This window comes from Stegastes partitus, unplaced genomic scaffold (genome assembly GCF_000690725.1).
Source record: "Stegastes partitus isolate 25-593 unplaced genomic scaffold, Stegastes_partitus-1.0.2 Scaffold55, whole genome shotgun sequence".
Classification (NCBI taxonomy): domain Eukaryota; kingdom Metazoa; phylum Chordata; class Actinopteri; family Pomacentridae; genus Stegastes; species Stegastes partitus.
In genome coordinates, this window is record NW_007577786.1 from 643,433 (window position 1) to 663,124 (window position 19,692).

At 41.1% G+C, this 19,692-nt stretch overlaps 1 protein-coding gene across 2 annotated transcripts; it reads right to left on the reverse strand.

The window, feature by feature from the left end:
* On the reverse strand, positions 1-19,461 carry LOC103352878 (immunoglobulin-like domain-containing receptor 2). 2 transcript variants are annotated; one of them, XM_008275575.1, is made up of 9 exons: positions 19,230-19,461; positions 14,696-15,025; positions 13,514-13,633; positions 10,156-10,212; positions 9,139-9,285; positions 8,881-9,045; positions 5,345-5,546; positions 2,851-3,502; positions 1-587 (listed from the first exon to the last, which is right to left on the reverse strand). In XM_008275575.1, exons 1-9 carry the CDS (start codon positions 19,267-19,269, stop codon positions 552-554), a joined length of 1,749 nt encoding a protein of 582 aa, XP_008273797.1. In that variant the 5' UTR covers positions 19,270-19,461; the 3' UTR covers positions 1-551. The 2 variants fall into 2 exon arrangements, with proteins under 2 accessions (XP_008273797.1, XP_008273798.1); XM_008275576.1 differs by lacking the exon at positions 10,156-10,212.
* Between the last annotated feature and the right edge of the window lie 231 nt (positions 19,462-19,692).

Consider the following 19,692-nt stretch of genomic DNA (forward strand, 5'->3'; position numbering starts at 1 on the left):
TTCGTTTGAGTTTTCTTTATTCAAAAAGTAATCAAGCAGTGCAATTACAGTCTGCAGAACAAATTCAAGGTGCAGTATTTATATACAGTCACTCAATAAAAGACAAATGCAAAAAAAAAATACAACGTGAACCTGAGTTGCAGAGTACTGAGGGAGAATATGAAGACTGGAGGCAGCTGAGTGTTACACAAAACTATTCTGAAATTGGCAAATAATAATAATAAAAAAACAAGCATCTTGGCACGAGTAAAAGACCAGTCACTCAACTCATGAAATTCAACAACTACAGCACCCACCACATACATAAAATCTGTAAAACATACATGCACAAATACACAAACATAATTCATGCATGAGTGAAATCCATAAACCGTCCCGTACTGACAGAAACGACTGCACGTGCACATTAATTTCCCGTCCACTACTGCTGTTTTTCGGCGGCGTTATTTCAGTGAGATGAGCCAGGCTTCATGCGGCTGATGGCGGAACTGTTAGCCCCTCCTGCGTAGCTGCAGGACGGTTATAATGAACGGACTGGCAGTGCTTCGGAGTCACACTATGAGAGAGTCCCTGCTCAGTGCAGTGCTCTGTTAGGGAAATACACCGAGAGCCACAAGTTAGAGACGTCACACTCATGCTTTGTTAGTGCAGCCCGGCGAATGAGCTTTATGATGACTCACAGAAATCATGCAGTTGTAGTTAGTTCTTGGATATTTAGTGAGCTGGTAAGCATTTCTAACACTGCGAGGGTTGCAAGCAAAGCCATGGTATACATATGAGTAATTTGCTTTCTTTAAAAGTACATTTATGTAAAAAAAAATAAAAATAAAAATGCTACTGCTACATATGAACTCATGTAAAAACTAATGATTCAGTGTTAAGACCATCAATCTTTTTCGCACAAGAAACAAACACATTATGTTCACAATACTGTAAGACATGTTCAGATATTAAAAGACAAGGCAGAATTTATTTAGTTTGTTTTTTTTCTGTCAACAAATCACATGTAAGAACCAAAACCAGCACTGTGTTAGTCCACTTCCATCCACTGTCTGCTGCTCAGTCCCACTGGATCCTACTGGAGGTAGTCAAACATTAACCTGCAGTAACACGTTTGTCCACTTGGTGGCAGCAGAACAAACTAAACACTGATTTGTTGAACATGCCAACAAAGTTCCATTCAGTTCAGTTTGATTTATATAGCACCTATTATCAATGTAAGTCATCTAAGGGCACCTCATATACAATAATATATTATAGAGAGAAACCCAACACATCCAACTAGTCACTTTAAAGAAGCACTTTGGTGATATTGGGTCGAAAAAAAATTCCCTATTTAACAGGAATAAACCTCCAGTTGAACCAGGTTCAGACACAGCGCCTATCAACCTCCACTGAGCTGCTTTTCAGACCTGAAAAGACTGTATCATTCATTTGGAGTCATGTTTTGGACCACCTGATGAATTCAAGTCAAACAGTCACTCTCTTTTAGCTCTATTTTTGGTCTCCACCAACTCCTGAAGGAAATATCCAATCCTTTCGCTCATAAATGCTAAACTTTTTCAGTATTTTAACACTAAATCTGCCATTTAATGCAAGAAAGCAATGAGCTGAAGGCGAATAAAGGCCTCCAAAGAGCAGATGGGAACTGTGATGGGTACTAATGATTTGTGAGTTTGTAATTATGAGCAACACCTTTCAAATTATGCAGGCATCTTAACTAATGCTCAGGTCACAAATAGAATTTTATTTAATTTTTTCATTTTTGTAAATACATGTATGTAACCAGGACACAGTTTTCTTTTTAAAAAGGGTTTAATCATTTACTAAAACAGCCAGGCACTGTGGTTTTTAGCAAAGGATACTCAAACAGGAGTAATTTGTGCAGTTGTTGGGAACTGTTCAAGGTTGTGGACTGATACACATTTAGTGCTCTACAGATTATTTATCACAGCCGGATTCTGTCTGTGGGACTGAGTCAAAATGAACTAAAGTTTATTAATCTTCTGAATGCCAAAACCTGCCAGCAGGTTTGAAAGGCATTTGAACAATTACCAAAGTTACGCCATTTACAAAAGCAAAAAGCTGTAAAAAGAGAAAGAATGATTGGATTTTCAACTTTCCAACAGTCATTGAACTATTTCATAAAAATAACTGTATTCTACGTGTCTTGTTTAAAAATGTACTAAAAAAAAAAAAAAAAAGATTCTGCAGTAAAAGAGACACAGATATGCCAAACATTTGCATGACAAAACTTCAGGGACTTTCTGGCTCAACTGTGTTCACACAGAGCTCATAGGAGACAAGCATGGAAATAAATAAAATTGCAAATAGTTGACATATCTACAGCGTGTAGAGCCCTGTGTTGCTTTCAAGTTTTGTAACATAAATAGTCCAGGAAATTCAAATTTCATTTTTTTTGTTATGATTTATGGCTTGTTGACTGTCATACTAGACATTACTGAATTCTCTCTGCATGCAGTCATAGTTGTGCTGTTTCCAAAGAGGTGCAGGATTATATTATAGTGAAAAATGATGCCACAGTAAGGAAAAATAGGACAGCAGCAGAAAAACCATCCAGAAACTGCTTGCAGTTCAGAGGGTTACACTCACACAAGATGTGACTCAGTGTGTTTGTTTAATAGTGTTTTAATAGTTCAACTCTACAGAGAACACTTGATACTAGGATCAGTTCTTTGCTGGTTTTGGTGCTTAAATGGTATTTGCTGACAATAAGAAAAACATAGGATGTCGCCACACTTATCCTGTGACTATTTACAGGATTCAGAATCTCCTTTCCTGAGGAGCAGAAGAGGAAGGAAGTCCTTGTTCCTGCTACAAGTAACTCACCAGGTTTCGGCTCCTCTCTCTGTCCTCTCGGCCCCCCTGCAGTGTCTGGGACATCCCCTGGTGGGGCCGGGTGTAAGAGAAGGGTCTCGAGGCTGGTTCTGTGGTCCTGTATCTGTCTGATCGGGGAGGATCTGCTGTGCGGTACCGGTCCGCCGTCAGGTCGTTCCTGCGGTACCGCTCGGCCTCCCGCTCAGAGTACGGAGGCAGAGGGTCCTCCTCTTCTGGACGGTTGCTGGGCGACCGGCTGTAGTAGCTGTCCTTTCCTCTGGAGCTGCCTTTAGAGGGAGTGTCACTGTCCTCGTCCGCCCTCCCAGCGCCCCCCCGGCCCCTCGCCTTGCTCTCCAGCACACTGTTGAGGAAGGCATCGTCGTAGCCTCTGCTCTGGGGCAGTCGAGAAGGCCGATCACTGTCCCAAGTGTCCCTTCTCTTTTGCGGTAACGGCGAGGGGCTTCGGCGACCCCAACGGTCGTCCTCGTCTCTGTAGAAACGCCTGGGGGGGCTGTAATCCCGCTCATAGGGCCGGTCCGGAGGCTCAGCCCGACGACCGCGAGAGCCGTAAGACTGAGCGAATTCCTCCAGCTCGTCCAGGGAGCCGGTTCGCCCTCGTCGGCCCAGCGTCTTTCTCTGCAGGTGCTCTGAGCGAGGGTTCCACCTGCAGCAGGACGGAGCAACACAACTCACACATGTTCATAACAGAGGAAACAAAAATGGTGATTGTTATTGTTGTTATTTGTTTATCTCAAGTCACAGTCATTCTGGAATCATCATTGTTTTTCTGTCTTTTAGCCATCTTTCTAGGGATGCCGCTGCCAGTAATGACCCAAACATCTCCACCAAGATGGATTTCCATGAAATTTTTGTACAAAACTGGATAATGAGTCCTTATCATTTTGATGCTACTTTAAACTTTTCTCTGGTGTCAACCTCAGCACAAAATTTAAATTTCCCTAATGTCTTTTGATTGTCCTGGTTGGTTTCACCTGTGTCCCCTGAGTCACCTGTGTCTTGTCTTCCCATTTAGTTCCTGGTGTCTAAACAGTCTAGTCTTTCTGTTGTCTTGTGCCATTTTGTCCTGTTTGCTGCTGTGATGTTTACCTGCCTGTGTTTTTGGATTAGATTTTTCACTTGTGAAGTTATTTTTACCCTGAATCACCAGCAGCCCTTTGTTTATTCACATCTGGTCATTTTGTCGGTAAGTTTTGTCTTTTGTTCCCACACCTGCCTGTGCCGGTTGTGTGTGCCTGCATTTAGGTCTTTGCCTGACACAGCTGAATGTGTTTGGATTTGGAAAGCTTGTTGTACAAAATTAGCAATATAAAGACGTCACCTTAGGCTCTGAGAAATCAGGGTTGCTGTCATTTAAGCTGTATAAGGAACAAATCTAGAAAACCAGATGAGCACACACTTAAAACACGCAAAGACAGTTGAAGTTTTAATTTGATTTGACACTTTTGTTAAAATGTGCATTCATGTTAGATTTTGAGCCAGATTTTGTTTTTTTTTTTCAGTTACATTTTCATTTTGGTGTTTCCAGTTTTTGTATCCTAGCACTTTTAGGCCACGGTTGTCTCCACCTTTGTGTACAGTTACCATGGTTACAGGTGTTATTCTGGTCTGTGGTGAGGTTATTATAAAAGGATCAGTGTCCATGGTCCTCTGCTCTGCAGTGACACAACAGATAAGACTGTATCCTCAGTAAATCCTGTTATCATTTCCAAACTCAGCCTCTCTCTGACACAGCCGTACAGCTACACTCTCCTCAGTAAACACTTAAATGTCTGGTTTAGATTGAAAATGAAGGAAGAGATTTTCGACATGAAAAACTGGTCACCAATAAGTATTATTCATCATTGTTTCCGTTGATGCATTTACCACTGCCTCCTAACCAGTTGCCCCAACACATCCTACTGTTGTCATGGAGTCTCTTGATATTTAAATGACCACCTGATTGAGGTGAAGCCCTGTGATTGGCTAAAGCCTCCCACCACATGCTAGATGTTTCTAAAGCCTGAAAACAGGACCAGGAGGAGATGGGGAAGTCTCACGTCTTCTCAGACCACTTGAATGACAATAATATAATCAAAAAGTATCTTTTCACAACCCAGTTCTGATTCTAAAAGGCTTTCCCTCCAAACCCTATCGTCTCTATCAAAGAGTAGCTGCCAAAGTACAAATCTGCTCTGCTCCTGCTTTAGAAAGTTTGTCTGCGCTGTTTGCACAGATGTCCTGTTCTTCATTTTGAGTGTATCCTCTCAGAAATACATTCTGGACAGTAGGACTACTTCTGCACTATTACACAGCCTCTGCTCCCAGATTTGTGCTCTACTGCATGGATCTGAACTTCTGCTGGAAGTCAATAACTACTACAGGACTCTCAAACTAGGCTGAAAAGTTTGTTTTTGCCCAGTAATTCCCAAAAATGACTGCCTACTCCAGCCATACACAGAAAAACTGCTAACATCTGCAAAGTAACTGATGCAGCTGTCCACATTACCTGCGGTCTAGCTCGTCATCTGAGAGGTGGCCTCTGTCTCGTCTGGGTCTTCTCGTCTGTGTGGGTGGAGCTGCTCTCAGCAGCGACTGGTCGTCGAGGTCAGCGATGGGCGGCAGCGCCTTCATCTGGACCGCCTGATAGGTGTGTCTGAAATCTGTGTTCCCTCCATCATGAAGAGAGCTCAGCTCTGATAAGCTGCTGGCTGTTGGGACAGACACATCGCTCAAATGACATCTGCTGTTTATAAGTGAAACATCATCTCTTTGGAAATACACATCCCAATTTTTGTGAAACCACACACAGAATAACTGCGATCAAAAAATTGTGACATTTCACAGAAGAGGAGTAGGATGAGGTCTGCTGGAGGTACAATGAGTCACCTAAAACTACTGTCACACCCAATCTAACAAACGTGTCTGGTTTTCAGAGGATTTACGTGCAATTATGAATACCGTAATAACAATAATAATAACAATACTATGAATTGATACTTTTAAGGTTACTACAACTAAAGCTTTTTCTGTGTGGCTGAAGCTTGATGTAACTGTTTCTTTATTACATTCAGCCAAGTATGTACGCCACCCTGCTGCTGTTAATACTCTCTATTCGCTACCCCAACAAAGTCACTTTTTCCTCCTGTGAGTTGAAAAATGAAGCAATGCCGTTGTTGCAAGAAAGTTCATCACCCCTTAAAATTTTGATTATGGTCTGAATAACCCAAATACACAACAATATTTCTTGTACGTTGCATCAGATAAGATTGACATAATGTAGGTGATGTAATACTGCATCGGCTGCGACTTTCAGCTCTATAATCACGCTGTGCAAGAGTTGCAGTTGAGTCATTTCTTGCTGTTGACCTTCTCATTTTGTTTTCAGTCTAAAATGGTAAACCGAATCAAGTTGAGGGCTTCTGATAACATTTCGGCCATAAATGTCATGCTACAAAAATTGTCAAATAAAAGTTTTAAATCCTCATTTTAAAAATGAAAGATGGCATATGTGAATATAAAATATAAATCCTCTAGCTTTGCCTAAACTACTGTTTCATTCAGTATCTTTCATTTATATTTACAGTGCCTACTTACTGCTTTTCAACATTGAATCATGGTCAATTTAATTTGACTTTTTTTGACAAGAGTTTACAAAAAAGTCATATTTTTTCACATTTACTTAGCAGAAATCTGTTTTCACTTTGACATACATTTCTTGTCAAAAAATGACAAATTTAATTGACCCCAATTCAATAGAATTTCACAATAAAATAGTGATGCTATTCATTATTGTACCATACAATTGCAAAAAGGGTTAAAATGTGACATTCTTAAGTAATGCATGTCCTCTGAACACCATTGTCTATATTTCTGACACATTTTTACTCATTTGCATCATGAGTAAGAACCAGTGGGCTTGGGGCTGACAGACACACACATGCTAGGGAGGTCAGAAAGTAGAGACGAATGGCTGAAGACTGTTTCTATGGAATTTGTTGACTATAAACAAATATTCAGCCTTGTACCTCGTCCTTGTTTCTGATGATCTGGCAGACATTAAGCTGTACCTACTGCTGCTACTAAGCCACTACGGCATAAACACTATAATGATGCTCCATGCTAATGAGGTGTCCAATGGGGTTGGGCAGCATGATGATATGTACAGTGAATAAGGTGAGATTATATAAATTTTACTGCATACTATTAGTGTGAAGGTTGTTGCTTCAATATTACATTTTTTGTGTGTGTACTGGGTAGTGGTGAACAATGTGCAGAGAAGGTTTAAGGTCAAATATTTATGCTTTTTTTTTTTGCATAAATAAGATGAAGGACTTTCAGTTTGTAGGATATGCAGTAACAATTTCTCTACTGATTTCCCAGAAAACTTATGAACATGGATGTTAAGAAATGAATGTAAGGATTAGATGGAGACTAGTTAAGTCACACAAACCATGCACATAACAGAGAAACACTAGAACACACACATACACACACGCTGCCACACAGAAACTGTCCTAATCTGTGCAGGCTTACGTTTGAGTGCAGCCATCTTGTGGGATGGAAACTGAGCCAGCTCCTTCTCTATGTAGTACAGAACTTTCATTGAGTCTTGGTCTGGATTGGCTTTGAGTCGATAACCACTGCGCACTGTGGATGTGGACACACACACACACACACCACACACACGACCCCATGCATACGAACAAGGACATAACCATGCAATGACACACATAGATACACTTGAGTGTGTAATGCATAAAAGACAAAAACAAGCAACATGTTAACTGTTGGTTAAATTCACAAACGTGCATGAGGCTGACAGACATTTTCATGTAGTTTTGATGGCAGACAGACTTAAGGATTAGAGATGGAAGATGAAATGAGGGTTAGTAAAGTCAGTGTTTCAGAAAAAGAAAAAGGTGAGTGAAAAGTGTCATGATGAACCTGCAGAGGATCTAGAACTCGCATCGGCTTTACCAGATTTATTTTTACTGTCTTGATTAAGTCTTACCACTCTAATAGTGTTGCTTTCAGCTGAAGTATGGAGTTGGCTACTTGTATCGGTACGCGTCCTTGTTACTTTTAATTCAGCAGCAAAATTGCTCCATTTTAAACGAGATTTCTTTGTTTTCTTTCCAAACCTGGCTGTTTTTGTCAAATAGCCCCTTCCGAGGTGCAAATCTGCTCTGCTCCTGCTCGAAACTGTTTGTCTGCACTCACATATACTGTGGTCCTGTGTTTCAGAGACAAAGTCTGTGCACTCAGGCCAGGTCTGCATTCTCACTAAATGTTTTTGCACTCAGATCTGAACTTACACACTCCCAAGTAAAAGATCACTGACTTAAATACATTAACTGTAACGGAAGTCTTTGTCATGGGTGACTGCTGCTTGCAAAATTCTCACAATGTTCTCGGTCACACAAACATCCAGACACACCTGGAAAAAACAACCGAACAACTGCTCAATTTGCAACTTGGATTTGAACAGTAACATTTCCATGGATTTCTGGGTGTGTCGACATGGAACTGGCTATAGTCAAGTCGTGAATTGGGTCACTACAATATGTAGTTAATACTGAAAAAATGGGCACTATGAATACAAACGCTGATATATGCACTCACTCTGAAAGTAGTATGTATTATAGTGAGCACTGAAGCAAGGAGAGAGTTTCAATTCCATTGGTCAGAGCTGGTATTCTATAGGTTAGGCTATTTCGACAGGATTGTTTCATACAGATTTGAGTGTGAGGGCACGAATCTGAGAGTAGAAGTTTTACTGGTGCACAGAAGCAGTCTGAGTGCATAGACTTTATTTCTAAGTGCAAGGAGATGCACTTAAATTGAAGCACAGGACAGTACGCCTGAGTGCAGACAAACAGCTTTAAGCAGGTTTGTACCTGACCTGGGGCAATTTAAGAGAGAGGACAGAGTTTTAAGGGAAAGCATTTCAACATCTGAATGTACAGTGCTCTTCAGTAGTGTTTTCGCTTCCCCCAAGTGATCAGTTATTAAAGGTTGAAAAACTATAAAGTTGCCACACACCTCCAACCAGGTTATTCTCCACTGAGGGGAGTGAGGAGATCTTTGGGTCCATGTGAGATGAAGGAGCAAGAGGAACCACAGTAGGTACACCAGGAATGTAGTAGGGATACACTGGAACCTGCTGAGGAGGCTGTGGACTCTTGGCCATCTTCCCCGCCTCATACACTGCACAAGTTCACAACAAAACAATACAGTGATTGCTCAGATTTAGAAAACGCATGCAATAAAGGAAGGAGGTTCTTGTTTTGCGGTACTCACGGTGTCGTGGACAGCAGCAGGTGTCGGGACAGCAGCAGCAGCGAACGTAGCAGCAGCAGGAGTGAGGACAGCACTGGCACCAGCAGATCCCCAACAACAACAGGAACAAGATGCTGCCCAGGACTACTGATCCCACAAACGCCCATTCTGGTACACAAAGACATGTAGCAAAAGATAAATGCTCTGTTTAAAGGCATGCAGATGCTTGACACTTGTATTTAAAAGAGAAGTTAAACCACTAGAGGTCAGAAAAAGCAAGATTTTCACGCAATGTTCATTTTAAAGCATTTTTACAACTAGGATTTTATTTTTATGGTTGTGATCAATATTCCTATTGATGATAACATCCAAGCAAAAACTTGTACCACATGAAAATCTTGCTTTCTCTACTGGTTTTTGTAACTTCTTCGTGTGTTTCCACATCTCAGCCTTTGCTTTGCCGAGTCCAGTGTTTTCATAGCTGATAGAAATATTGGCCAAAACTGCACCCAGGTTGTAATAAACTGCAAATTTCCTTCAAAACCCATGCAGATAATCCTGAATCCCCTCCAGTGATTGAATCCACAGACAACAGAGCTCTGAAACAGGAAACTTCAAGGGATCACATGGGAGCTATAAGCAACTCTTATCCACCGTCGCATCCAGACACTAACAACACACTTCCTCCGGGTGCGCCAAAAAGCAAAATCCTTCTCAAAATCCCTCGCAAAGTCAACACATATCCCCTGTGGAATTTAAATCATGACCAGAGGTGCAGGATAAGAACTGCGAGTGAGTAAATTCTGCTTTATGTCCTTTCAGACTGTGTTCATATTCAAGCTGGGTTAGAGTCTCTTGCTACAAGTCAGTTTTAATGATTTTGAAGGCAACAAACATCAGATGAAAGTTCAGTGTCGACATGCATTCATTAAAGTAGAAGACAGTTTTGATTGGTCAGTGAGAGTTAAACATTAGGAGGCATTAGGGCAGCTGGAAAATGCAGGGCAGTAAGACAGAAGTGCAGCAAAGGAGCCGTACCTGGCATAATCTCCACATCAAACTCAGGTAGTAGATCATCCCGCTCACCTGTCCTGCCTGCAGAGAGAGGGAGAGCACAGGTGAAGGCCGGCAGAGGAAGCAGGAAGCAGCAGTCCAAAGGTCAGGCAAATTAGCAAATTTGGTAGCAGAGTGGGCGATTAAGAGACATGCACGGAATATTTTACACAATCAGTCTTAGCAAACGTGGTAAATTCGTCATAACTGAGGACATATTTGCCACACTGACCTTGCAATATCCCAACAGCTATTCAATCGATTGCCATGAAACTTAGTGCATGCGTTCACGGTCCCCAGAGGATGAAGCTGACAAAATTTCCACTTAATTTTCATCTCGTGCCACCATGTATTCAAAGTTTTTACTTATTCAGTCAAGTATTCTTACTTGTATCTGATGGATTGGCAGAAACTAGGGCCCAGACATTCATGGTTCCCTGAAGATGCATCCTAAAGAATTTTCATCTGGCACCACCGTGAGATGGATATCTTTAGTTTTTAGTTAAATGTCTTGACAAATATTAGATTGATTGTCAAGAAGTTTTTGTCAAGTCGCTATGCAAGTAATGCAACATTTAAATTCATTAACATAGCTAATAGCTAATTTGTCAACAGGCTAAGATAAGATTAAAAACATAGTTGCTAACTGCCACCTATCTAGTATTTAGCGCAAAGTACAGCTGTGGACTGTTTTGAAGTTCATGCTGCAAAACAGTATGCTATGGAGTGAGCTACAGAGCTATAAATGTGAACATAAATATCAGAAAATGATAGTTCAAGATGTGGGGCACACCCAGCGTAACAATAAAGCTGCACACAAGTGAATGAATGCACATGCTGTTATCCGTTTTACATACATACAGACACACAAACACAACAATGGAAATGTGCCAAGAGAATTTGGGTGAGAAGCCAAACAGGGCAAACTTTGGAAACTGGGTCATAACATAACAATTCCAGGACACCAATTTACCCCGGGAGCTCATCATAAAAAGAGCACACAAGTTGTGCTGTTGTGAAACAATGCGTCTTTATGCAATATAAAGAGGGGAAAATGAGGCAGTTAGAAAACTGTGACATTCAGTAAAGAAAAGGGACTGTCTGCAACAGGTGTGCTGAGACTGAGACACGACCGCAGGTGTTCATGCTTTTTAGTGTGTGCTTATTATGAGTCCTGAAAGGCTGTGATTACAGTAAAGAGCCGTCACGCCTGATCTGTCTGACTACATGCAAAGACTGAACACCCACAATCAGGCTGCTGAGTAAGCTGTTACTTTGGAGGGAGAAAAAAAGTAATCTTGCTACCTCGGCCTGGCACACTCATCTACATACCATCTGTAACACACAGTAACCTGAGAGGGAGCGGAGCAGGAAGGTCAAGGAGTGAGTAATGGAGCAGTACATGAGAAGATTTTGCAAGACAAAAGGGAGAGAAAAGGGCATTAGTGTGAAAGAGAAATTAATCAAAACACAAAGAATTAACCAGATTAAGGAGTTAGTGAGTGAAAGAACTGTACAAGTTTTGTTGCTTGAAGCAATAGTTTGATTTTTTGTTTTTTGTTTTTTACTCTCCAGCTGAGGGTCAGATGAAAAGATCAATGCCACTCTCATGTTTCTACAGTAAATAGAAAGCTACAGCCGGCGTTTCCTAACTCTCAGCAAACTTCAAAATGGAAATTTGTTCAGCTGAAATTTTTTGAAAACATTACTTTCCAAGAGTATGATGAAAAGACTGATGCCACTGTCATGTCTGTATGATAAATATAAAGCTAAAACCAGCAACTGGTTAGCCTACCGTAGCATAAAGGCTACATAGGATACAGTGAAACAAACCTACATACCTAGCTGCATACATACAGCACCTCTAAATCTTACTAATTAGCATGTTTTATATTGTTTGTTTAATCGACAAGTCTGGCACATAAGCTCTTGTAAAAGTACAAGCTGTCAAATTTTAAATTAGTCTTTGGTACGGATAGAAAGCCAACGTGTTTCCTGCTTCAAATGTTTAGGCTAACTTAGGCTAACCGCTGACTTTTTCTGCTTGTGTTTTCTTATATTTTCAACATATTTGTTCTTAAATTTATAAACAGTTTGTGGTCTACTTTCACAGGTTAAACAAACAAGCCTAAAAGCAAGATGTAAGGTGTTTGAGGTGCTGGTATGCAGGATTGGTATCCGGTAATGGAGTCATGCTAGATGTTCCCCATATATCCAGTCCTTATGCTAAGCTGCCTGCTGCCTTTGGCTTCGTACTTACATCAAAGACACAAGAGTGGTATGAACTCTCTTATCATACTCTTTGCAAATAAGCATAAGCATCCAAAATTAACAACTAACTTTGAAGTTTGCTACCGGAAACTTTAGGAAGCCAATCTGACCCAGAAGTAGCTTTACAAACTTTCAAATTCCAATTTCTTAGTTGCAATGTAGAAAAGCTACATGTTCTACAACCTAAAATCCAACCAGCCTTGTTATTATCACAAGTCTAAGCCCCCCTCTTCTCTCCTGTGAGCTGATTATAATCAGATTAGCGCTCAGGGAAGGAGGGCTGTATTAATGAGCAGACCGTACAAGCAGTCTAACTTAAAGGAAGAAAGACATCTTGAGTAACTATCAGATTACACTGATGCACAAGTTTAACCTGGTCCTCCTCCTTTCCTGCGTCTCTCTCTCGTCACGTCTACACCAGTGACCCTTAACAAGCTCCTGTCTCGTCTGAAAAGGCATGTTGCCATGGTAACAGCTTGAATTCACTGGTTGGACTGCAACTGTCCACAATTTCTCTCCCTGAGTGGACACAGCAGGATACGTCAAGGTTACAGTAGAAGGATGACTCTCTGACCTTTAGCACTGAAATATTAGCTGCTCGGTGCAGGTTTGGAAGCTCCGTATAATCATTAATCTGCAACACACACTAACCAATGAACAAACAACACACAGACATTGTACACTGTTGTGTAGCTGAAGATATCATCCAGTGCAGTCTTTCAGGCCACTGGCACAGTGTCTGACTGACTTAAGATGTTCCAGTGCAGCCAAGTCTACATCAGCCCTCTAAAAGTGCACGTCTGGCTGAACAATAGAGTCTGTCATGGAGGATCAGGGCCATGTAAAGAGGCAAGCGGCATTCGGCCGTCTCCATGGAAGCTGCTGTATGGGCACTTTGGAATGCAGCGCAATAAAGAGACCATTTCTAAAACCTTGATTAGCATCATATGGCCAAAAAAACAAAAACGTCACTGAGCTTATGGTGCAAAGAAAATAGCATATAAATACAGAGAACTGTAGCCAGTTTGCTTGAACCTTTCTGTACTTTAGTAGGAATGAAGTGCAGACATACCGAGCACCAGTAGCTCCAGCTGGGCCTCATTCTTCCCCTCGAGATCGTCCGCAATGACAACTTTACAGAAGTACACTCCACTGTCGCCCCACTGCAGCTCCCCGATACGCAGGTCTGCTTCTGCACAGAGACGACAAACACGGTCAAACTTTTATAAATACTGAGAGGTGAGAGGTCAAATGGAACATAATGTTCAGGAGCAGCAGAGTGTTTAGATGTTGCAGCTGTAAATTCAAATAGATCAACATGAATTCTGTTGAATTAAGATTTTGCACAGAATCTAGGAACAAATGCTACAAAATAAATCTTTCTCGTGATCAATGAAACTCTATTTAATACTTATAGAGCTCTCATATGCTGCTTCATATTAAGTCTGCAGTGTCTTGTTTTTTGTATGAAATGCCGTGTTGTGAAATTTTCTTGTAAACTTGTAAACGCTTATAAATACAATTTTCACTGAATTTATGATCATACATAAAACCAGGTTGTAGGTGCAGAATTCAGTGTCCTAATGTATGAATATATAATATACGTACATTTGACATTTTGCACCAAGAACATTTGTGAATGTATTACCTTTAAAGCTGAGTATTTCATTGTTTGGCCTATGAAATATAAAAAAATTGTTCAATTTCCCTGAGGCAAGACAAACTGCATGTTCTGTCACAGTCATTGTTTATATTAATTGAAGTGGTAACTGAGAGAAATTGGGTAACGGAATATAAATGACAGAAAAGCAGCAAATCTTTCATGCATGAACAATACATAAAACATGAACAGATATCAGTAAAAAATCATTACTTGATCATTTGTTTCAGCACTAATATAATTCAGTTTTTGTTTCCAGTAGTAGATAATACATAATGTTTATATGTGAATAATCAGAAAATCACAGTCAGGCCTACAGCGATTGTCAGCATAGATAGATTTATCATGGCAGCCTTGTTTATTACTGTTTTTAAAGGCAACAGGAAGGCATTGTTGACACATTTGGATAGAAGACGTGTTTTATCCTGATAAGGCTGAAGGTTTAAAAGGGGAGTCCACACATGAATGGAAGCGAGGGCAGCAGGTTGTGATCATGTGGTGCCTCCTGTATTGTAAGACTAAGACAAAAGAGGTTTATTTATGGAGAGCGCAGTCAGCGGAGTTTAGCACAGAGGATAAGACTGATAACTTTACTGTTTACGATGGCGATGTCTCTGCCTTTGTAGTGCTCAGCCAGAGTCATGGAGGGTCCCTGCGCCGAGGCCACGATCCGAACCGTGCGGCTGGTGTCGGAGCACTCCAGGTGGGACGTGGCTCCCAGCTCGGAGGCCTTGTAGCCCAGACTCTCCGGCAGGGTGAAGGACTCTCGCGTTCGGTCTCGGCAGTAGGACTTGTACCACCACTGCACCACCGGGGTCTGGATGGAGCCCGTCTGGTACTGACATGGGAGAACGACGGACTGGAAGAGCATCGCAAACCGCTGCTTCTCCCGCACTGTGACGTGCACGCCATCGCACACACACACTGACACACACACGCAGGCAAACAGAGAAAGAAGGTGGGAATAAATGCTTCTGTTGATGTTTTTGAGAGTAAAAATATCATATTCAATGCTTTAGTCTGACTCCTACTGACATTTTATTTGACAATTCAGTCATGCACATGTTACTACAGATGATTAAAATGTATGCAGGGAACTCTGGCATACTATCAGCACTGAAAACACCACCTTCATCTAACATGCAGAAATGAAAAACAGGAGTTTACTGACTTGTTTTATACTTCAAAGCGGGTCTCTCTCACTACAAGTATTACACTTCAGGTACTTGTACTTTACTTACATTCCTTCGTTTTTTCCTACTTCACATTTTTACCAGACAGCAGTTCACAGACAAATATTCCACTCTTGCATTCTTCACTACATTTGTCTGACAGCTGCAGTTAGTGGCTACTTTCCACGTCTTACAAACCAAACCAGGGCTGCAACCACCATTTTTCAGTATTATGATCTATTTTCTTTCTATTTTCTCACTAATCAATGAATTTTCTCTATGAAAATAGTACAAGCTGCTTGAAGTAATTTCCCACTAGTAGTCCTTAAACCCACAAATATTCACATTCAGGTGACTCATGTTGAAGAAAAACAACAAATAAGCCCATCTGAGAAGCTGAAACCAGTTAACCTTTATCATTTTTACATGAAAAATGACTAAAACAATAACTCAGTTCTCCAAGTAAGAAATATTTTTTCAATCAATTGACAAATCATTTGTCCATCAAATGGCAATATTTGTGAAATGTTTTCTTGTTTTGTTAGACCAGCAGTCTATAAACCCACATATTTTCAGTTTAAGGTTGTGTGACTAAAGAAAAAACAGCAAATCAAATTACTAATTGAGCTGCTAATCGATTTATCAACTAACCGTCTGAGCTCAAAACAACTGCATTATTATGGATAAATCTTCCAGAATGTACAGTTGACACCAGAAGTTTATATACACTGTATAAAAAGACACAGAACCTTTTTTTTTCTCCATGTCTGACATTAAATCAGTTAGGATTACCAAAATTATTTCTATTTGCTAAATGCCAGAATAATGAGAGAGAATTTTTTAAAGATTTTTTTTATTATTACTTTCTTCAAAGTCAGAAGTTTACATGCACTAAGATTACTATGCCTTCAAACTATTTGGGAAAGCCCACATGATGATGTCATGGCTTTGGAAGCTTTTGGTTGGTTAATTGACAACATTTAAGTTAATTGGAGGCACACCTGTGGATGTATTTTAAGGCACACCTCAAACACACTGCTTCCTTTTGAGACAACATGGGAAAATCTAAAGAAATCATTCAAGATATCAGTAAAACTCAACCCCACCTCAACTTCAGCTTTAAAAATAATGGCATATTAGTTCTTTAAAAATAATCATCAAGTAATAGTATGTGTGTACAGAGTAAGTAATAGTTAATGTACGGCTATAACACCAGAAGGAGCCATAATGGATTAGAGTTTGACGGCAGGACTCAATTTTGAAATAGTGTATTTTTATCTTGAGCTACCGATTTTTTTACTTTGGTGAAGGTTCTTCTTCCATGACTGCTGAGCTGCCAGTTTATGACTTACACCAGGCGAAAAACAGTCAAGCTGTTGATCCAAGTTTATCATTATTTTGAGTATGACTTCTGTTGCTGATGAATAATAATGTGCTATCTTTATATTTAGTCTTCCCTCTGAAACAGGGTGTGCAAAGATTGCGTGGGTGAGTTTCACCTAACAAACCATCAACCGCGCAAAAACAAAAGCAGTTCCAGGCCAGGAAAATGAGGCAGATTCTAACTTTCTGACTAAGGAAACAGCTGCGTCTCCTCCTTATCTGTGCAGATGATTCATAATGATTCTGCTCTTTGGAGAACATTTACATCACATCACAGCGGGAGCGAGAGATTAGGTGTGTGGGGGCTCCTCTGCTGCTCGGCGCTGGGGGTCAGGAAGGTTAAATTCCAGGGTGCGTGGGGGGCTGGGGAGGCCTGTGGGGAGGCAGGGGGTTGTCATCGCACAGGGAGGGGATGGAGCTGGTGGGTGCTTTCTGCTGGTCATGTTCGCTCTAGGTGGGGCAGGAACTCGCTCTAAACATTTCCCAGAAGACAGGAAATGAAAACAAAAGCAAGTCCACCAGCCGGCCTCTCCTTAGGACCAGTAAGAGCAGCACACACCCTGCGTTCAACACGTTTATCTAAAACGGACAATTTTCCTTGTTTCCTTCAGAGATACGATCAAATCCGTTTATTTCCAGGCCACCGTCATGCCCGCAGTTAGCTATATTTGTCTCCGCTAACTGATTTGAATTGTGGGAAAATAATGAAAAAATTCCCATCACAGTTGTCCAAGGTGACAACTTCAGATGTTGTGTTTGGAATACTGTCCAAAACAGACAAAATCAGCAAATCCTTACATTTGAGAAGTTTGATCCAGAGAATGGTTAACATTTATGTTGAGCAGAAATCAATAATTGAAAAGCATATATTCCTATCTGCGGAAATGTCAATAATGCACTGCTTACTGTTTGCAAAACTGATAACGTTTGCAGCCTGACACTTCTGCTTGACAAAAGGCTTCAGAATTTGATCTAATTCATCATTTGGGCCCAAGTTTCAAGCTGGATACTTCATCATTCATGACATTTTAATATTAGACCAGCCCCGTCGGTGGAGCATCGTCCGGTTTCTTCTTCCTCTGACACACTTGAACTGCACATTTTTACAGGAGGAGGGGTGACCGAGCTCCTAAAATTCCTCCCAGAGAAGAGCCCTGGTCTTCCCTTTGTTTCTTTTTTTTCATGGACCAGTCCATTGTTAGCGCTTCCCCTCCCCTCCTGTCCCACTTGAGGAGCTGAGAGAGAGAGGGGGGGGGGGAGGTCACGGACTCCCAGCCAATGGGAGAATGTGTCCCGGTCCAGCTGGATGCGAACAAACCAATTAACCGCTAGAGATTTAAACCAAACCGTTACTCCATGAGCTCCCTGGATGCCATCAGTGCGAGGTGAGAAGCAAACACACCTCCTGTTAACCGCTGTTTACCGTGACTCATTGTAGGTAAATGAGCAGGTTACAGAGGCAGCAGACTGTCTCCTCCTCAACACCTGATGCTTTCACACCAAAGGCCTCATTTCAGGCTTTAGATCAGCCATTAAGAAAACAGTGTTTGGTCACAAATGTAGTCCAGGTCAAAGCTGCTGCTGCTGCTGCTGCTGGACGCTGGAAGGTTTCCTGAACAGACTTTTCCTCTCCAAAGCTGTCACATTTCCTGCCTTTACTTTGCCCTGCATTCCTTCACATTGACTCATTCGTCCAACAAAAGCAACAGATAAGCCTGAATATAGTCTCCATATTTGATAAAGGATTTCACAAAACGCTCAGAAAGTTTGCTACGGGTTAAACTGAGACTAAACTTTGCCAATAGATGATGAACCATCACATTTCCAGCCTTTGTGGAACCTGGTGTGCACTAATTGTACTTTTATAGGTATAAAATGATGATAAATATGCATTTTATCTGCACACAGGGCTGAAAATGACAAGTTTTCCAATTATAGCTTGATTATTTTGCCAAAAAACTGCAGAGAATAGTGCAAATTCCTAAAGCACTTTGTCACCGATGGTCTCAAACTCAAAAAATACTGTTTACAATCATAAATGACAAAGACAAACATCATTTCCTCACATTTGAGCAGCTGAAAACTTGGAATATTTATCACTTTTGCTTTAAAAAATGGCCAAAACTCAGTACCTCCAGCACAATAGCCCCAAACACTGCCCTCCAAAACTGATTATTGTGCTTTTGTAAGGTATTTTATAGTAATATGCTCGTAAAACAGGCCTGTAGCTCACACATATAACCTTCTGAGGAACATTGTTATCAAAATACACCATAAAATCGCCACAATATTGAGTCCCAGACACTAAACCCCACATGGATTAGTCCACCTGGTTTGTCCCAAAAAGCTTTAATGTGTTAATAATTTGTTAAAACGGGGCAAACCATTATTCTAAGGGGGGATCTATGTGGTTTGATTCCCCCCAAAATGAAATCTAAATCAAAACAGAGGCACTTTGCTGTGCCTGGTGCAGCCTGTAGGTCCTCGATAAGCGGTTCATGGATCAACCTGTTGCTGTTGTCGTAAAAGCAGCGCATTTCAACAAGCAAAAAAAAAGAAAAAAGAAGACTCACCTGTAGCTCCCAGTAAAATAGCCAGCCGGTAAAAGTTCATTATATAGTCCGTTTTCAGAGTAAAGTGCAGTTTTTCCGCATGTTAGTCATCTCGCAGTGCGCAGACTGCGGCTGCTGCAAACCGGACTCCGCTGCGTCTAACGGGACTGTACCACTTCTCAGAGAGGTGAGTCTCGACGCAACACACACTTAAAACACTCAATGAGCAGCAGCGCCGGTGCGGGAGCTACGTCCGTGTTCAGGGTGATGGTAGTTTTCTGTGTCAGAAAACTGAAAGTCTGCCTGTTGAAGAGGGAGGAGGAAGCTGCTGGAACCAAGTCAGACTCTGCTGCCAGTTTTGAGGAATTTCACCGCACACAAATGGCAACGTTGCACCCAGTTTCTTCAGCAAACTCGATTTTACTTAGCTTCATATAAAAATGTTTTTGGTTTTTTTTTGACAGTTTTTGTTTATTTTTTCTAA

What these genes read in the sequence shown, in the direction of transcription:
- LOC103352878 (XM_008275575.1), bottom strand. Translation starts at nt 19,269, where the DNA reads ATGAACTTTTACCGGCTGGCTATTTTACTGGGAGCTACAG. An exon ending in GCTGGAGCTACTGGTGCTCG is followed by an intron (nt 10,213 to 13,513) that starts GTATGTCTGCAC and finishes CTCTCTCTGCAG; the next exon opens with GCAGGACAGGTGAGCGGGAT. An exon ending in TGATGTGGAGATTATGCCAG is followed by an intron (nt 9,286 to 10,155) that starts GTACGGCTCCTT and finishes TTTGTGTACCAG; the next exon opens with AATGGGCGTTTGTGGGATCA.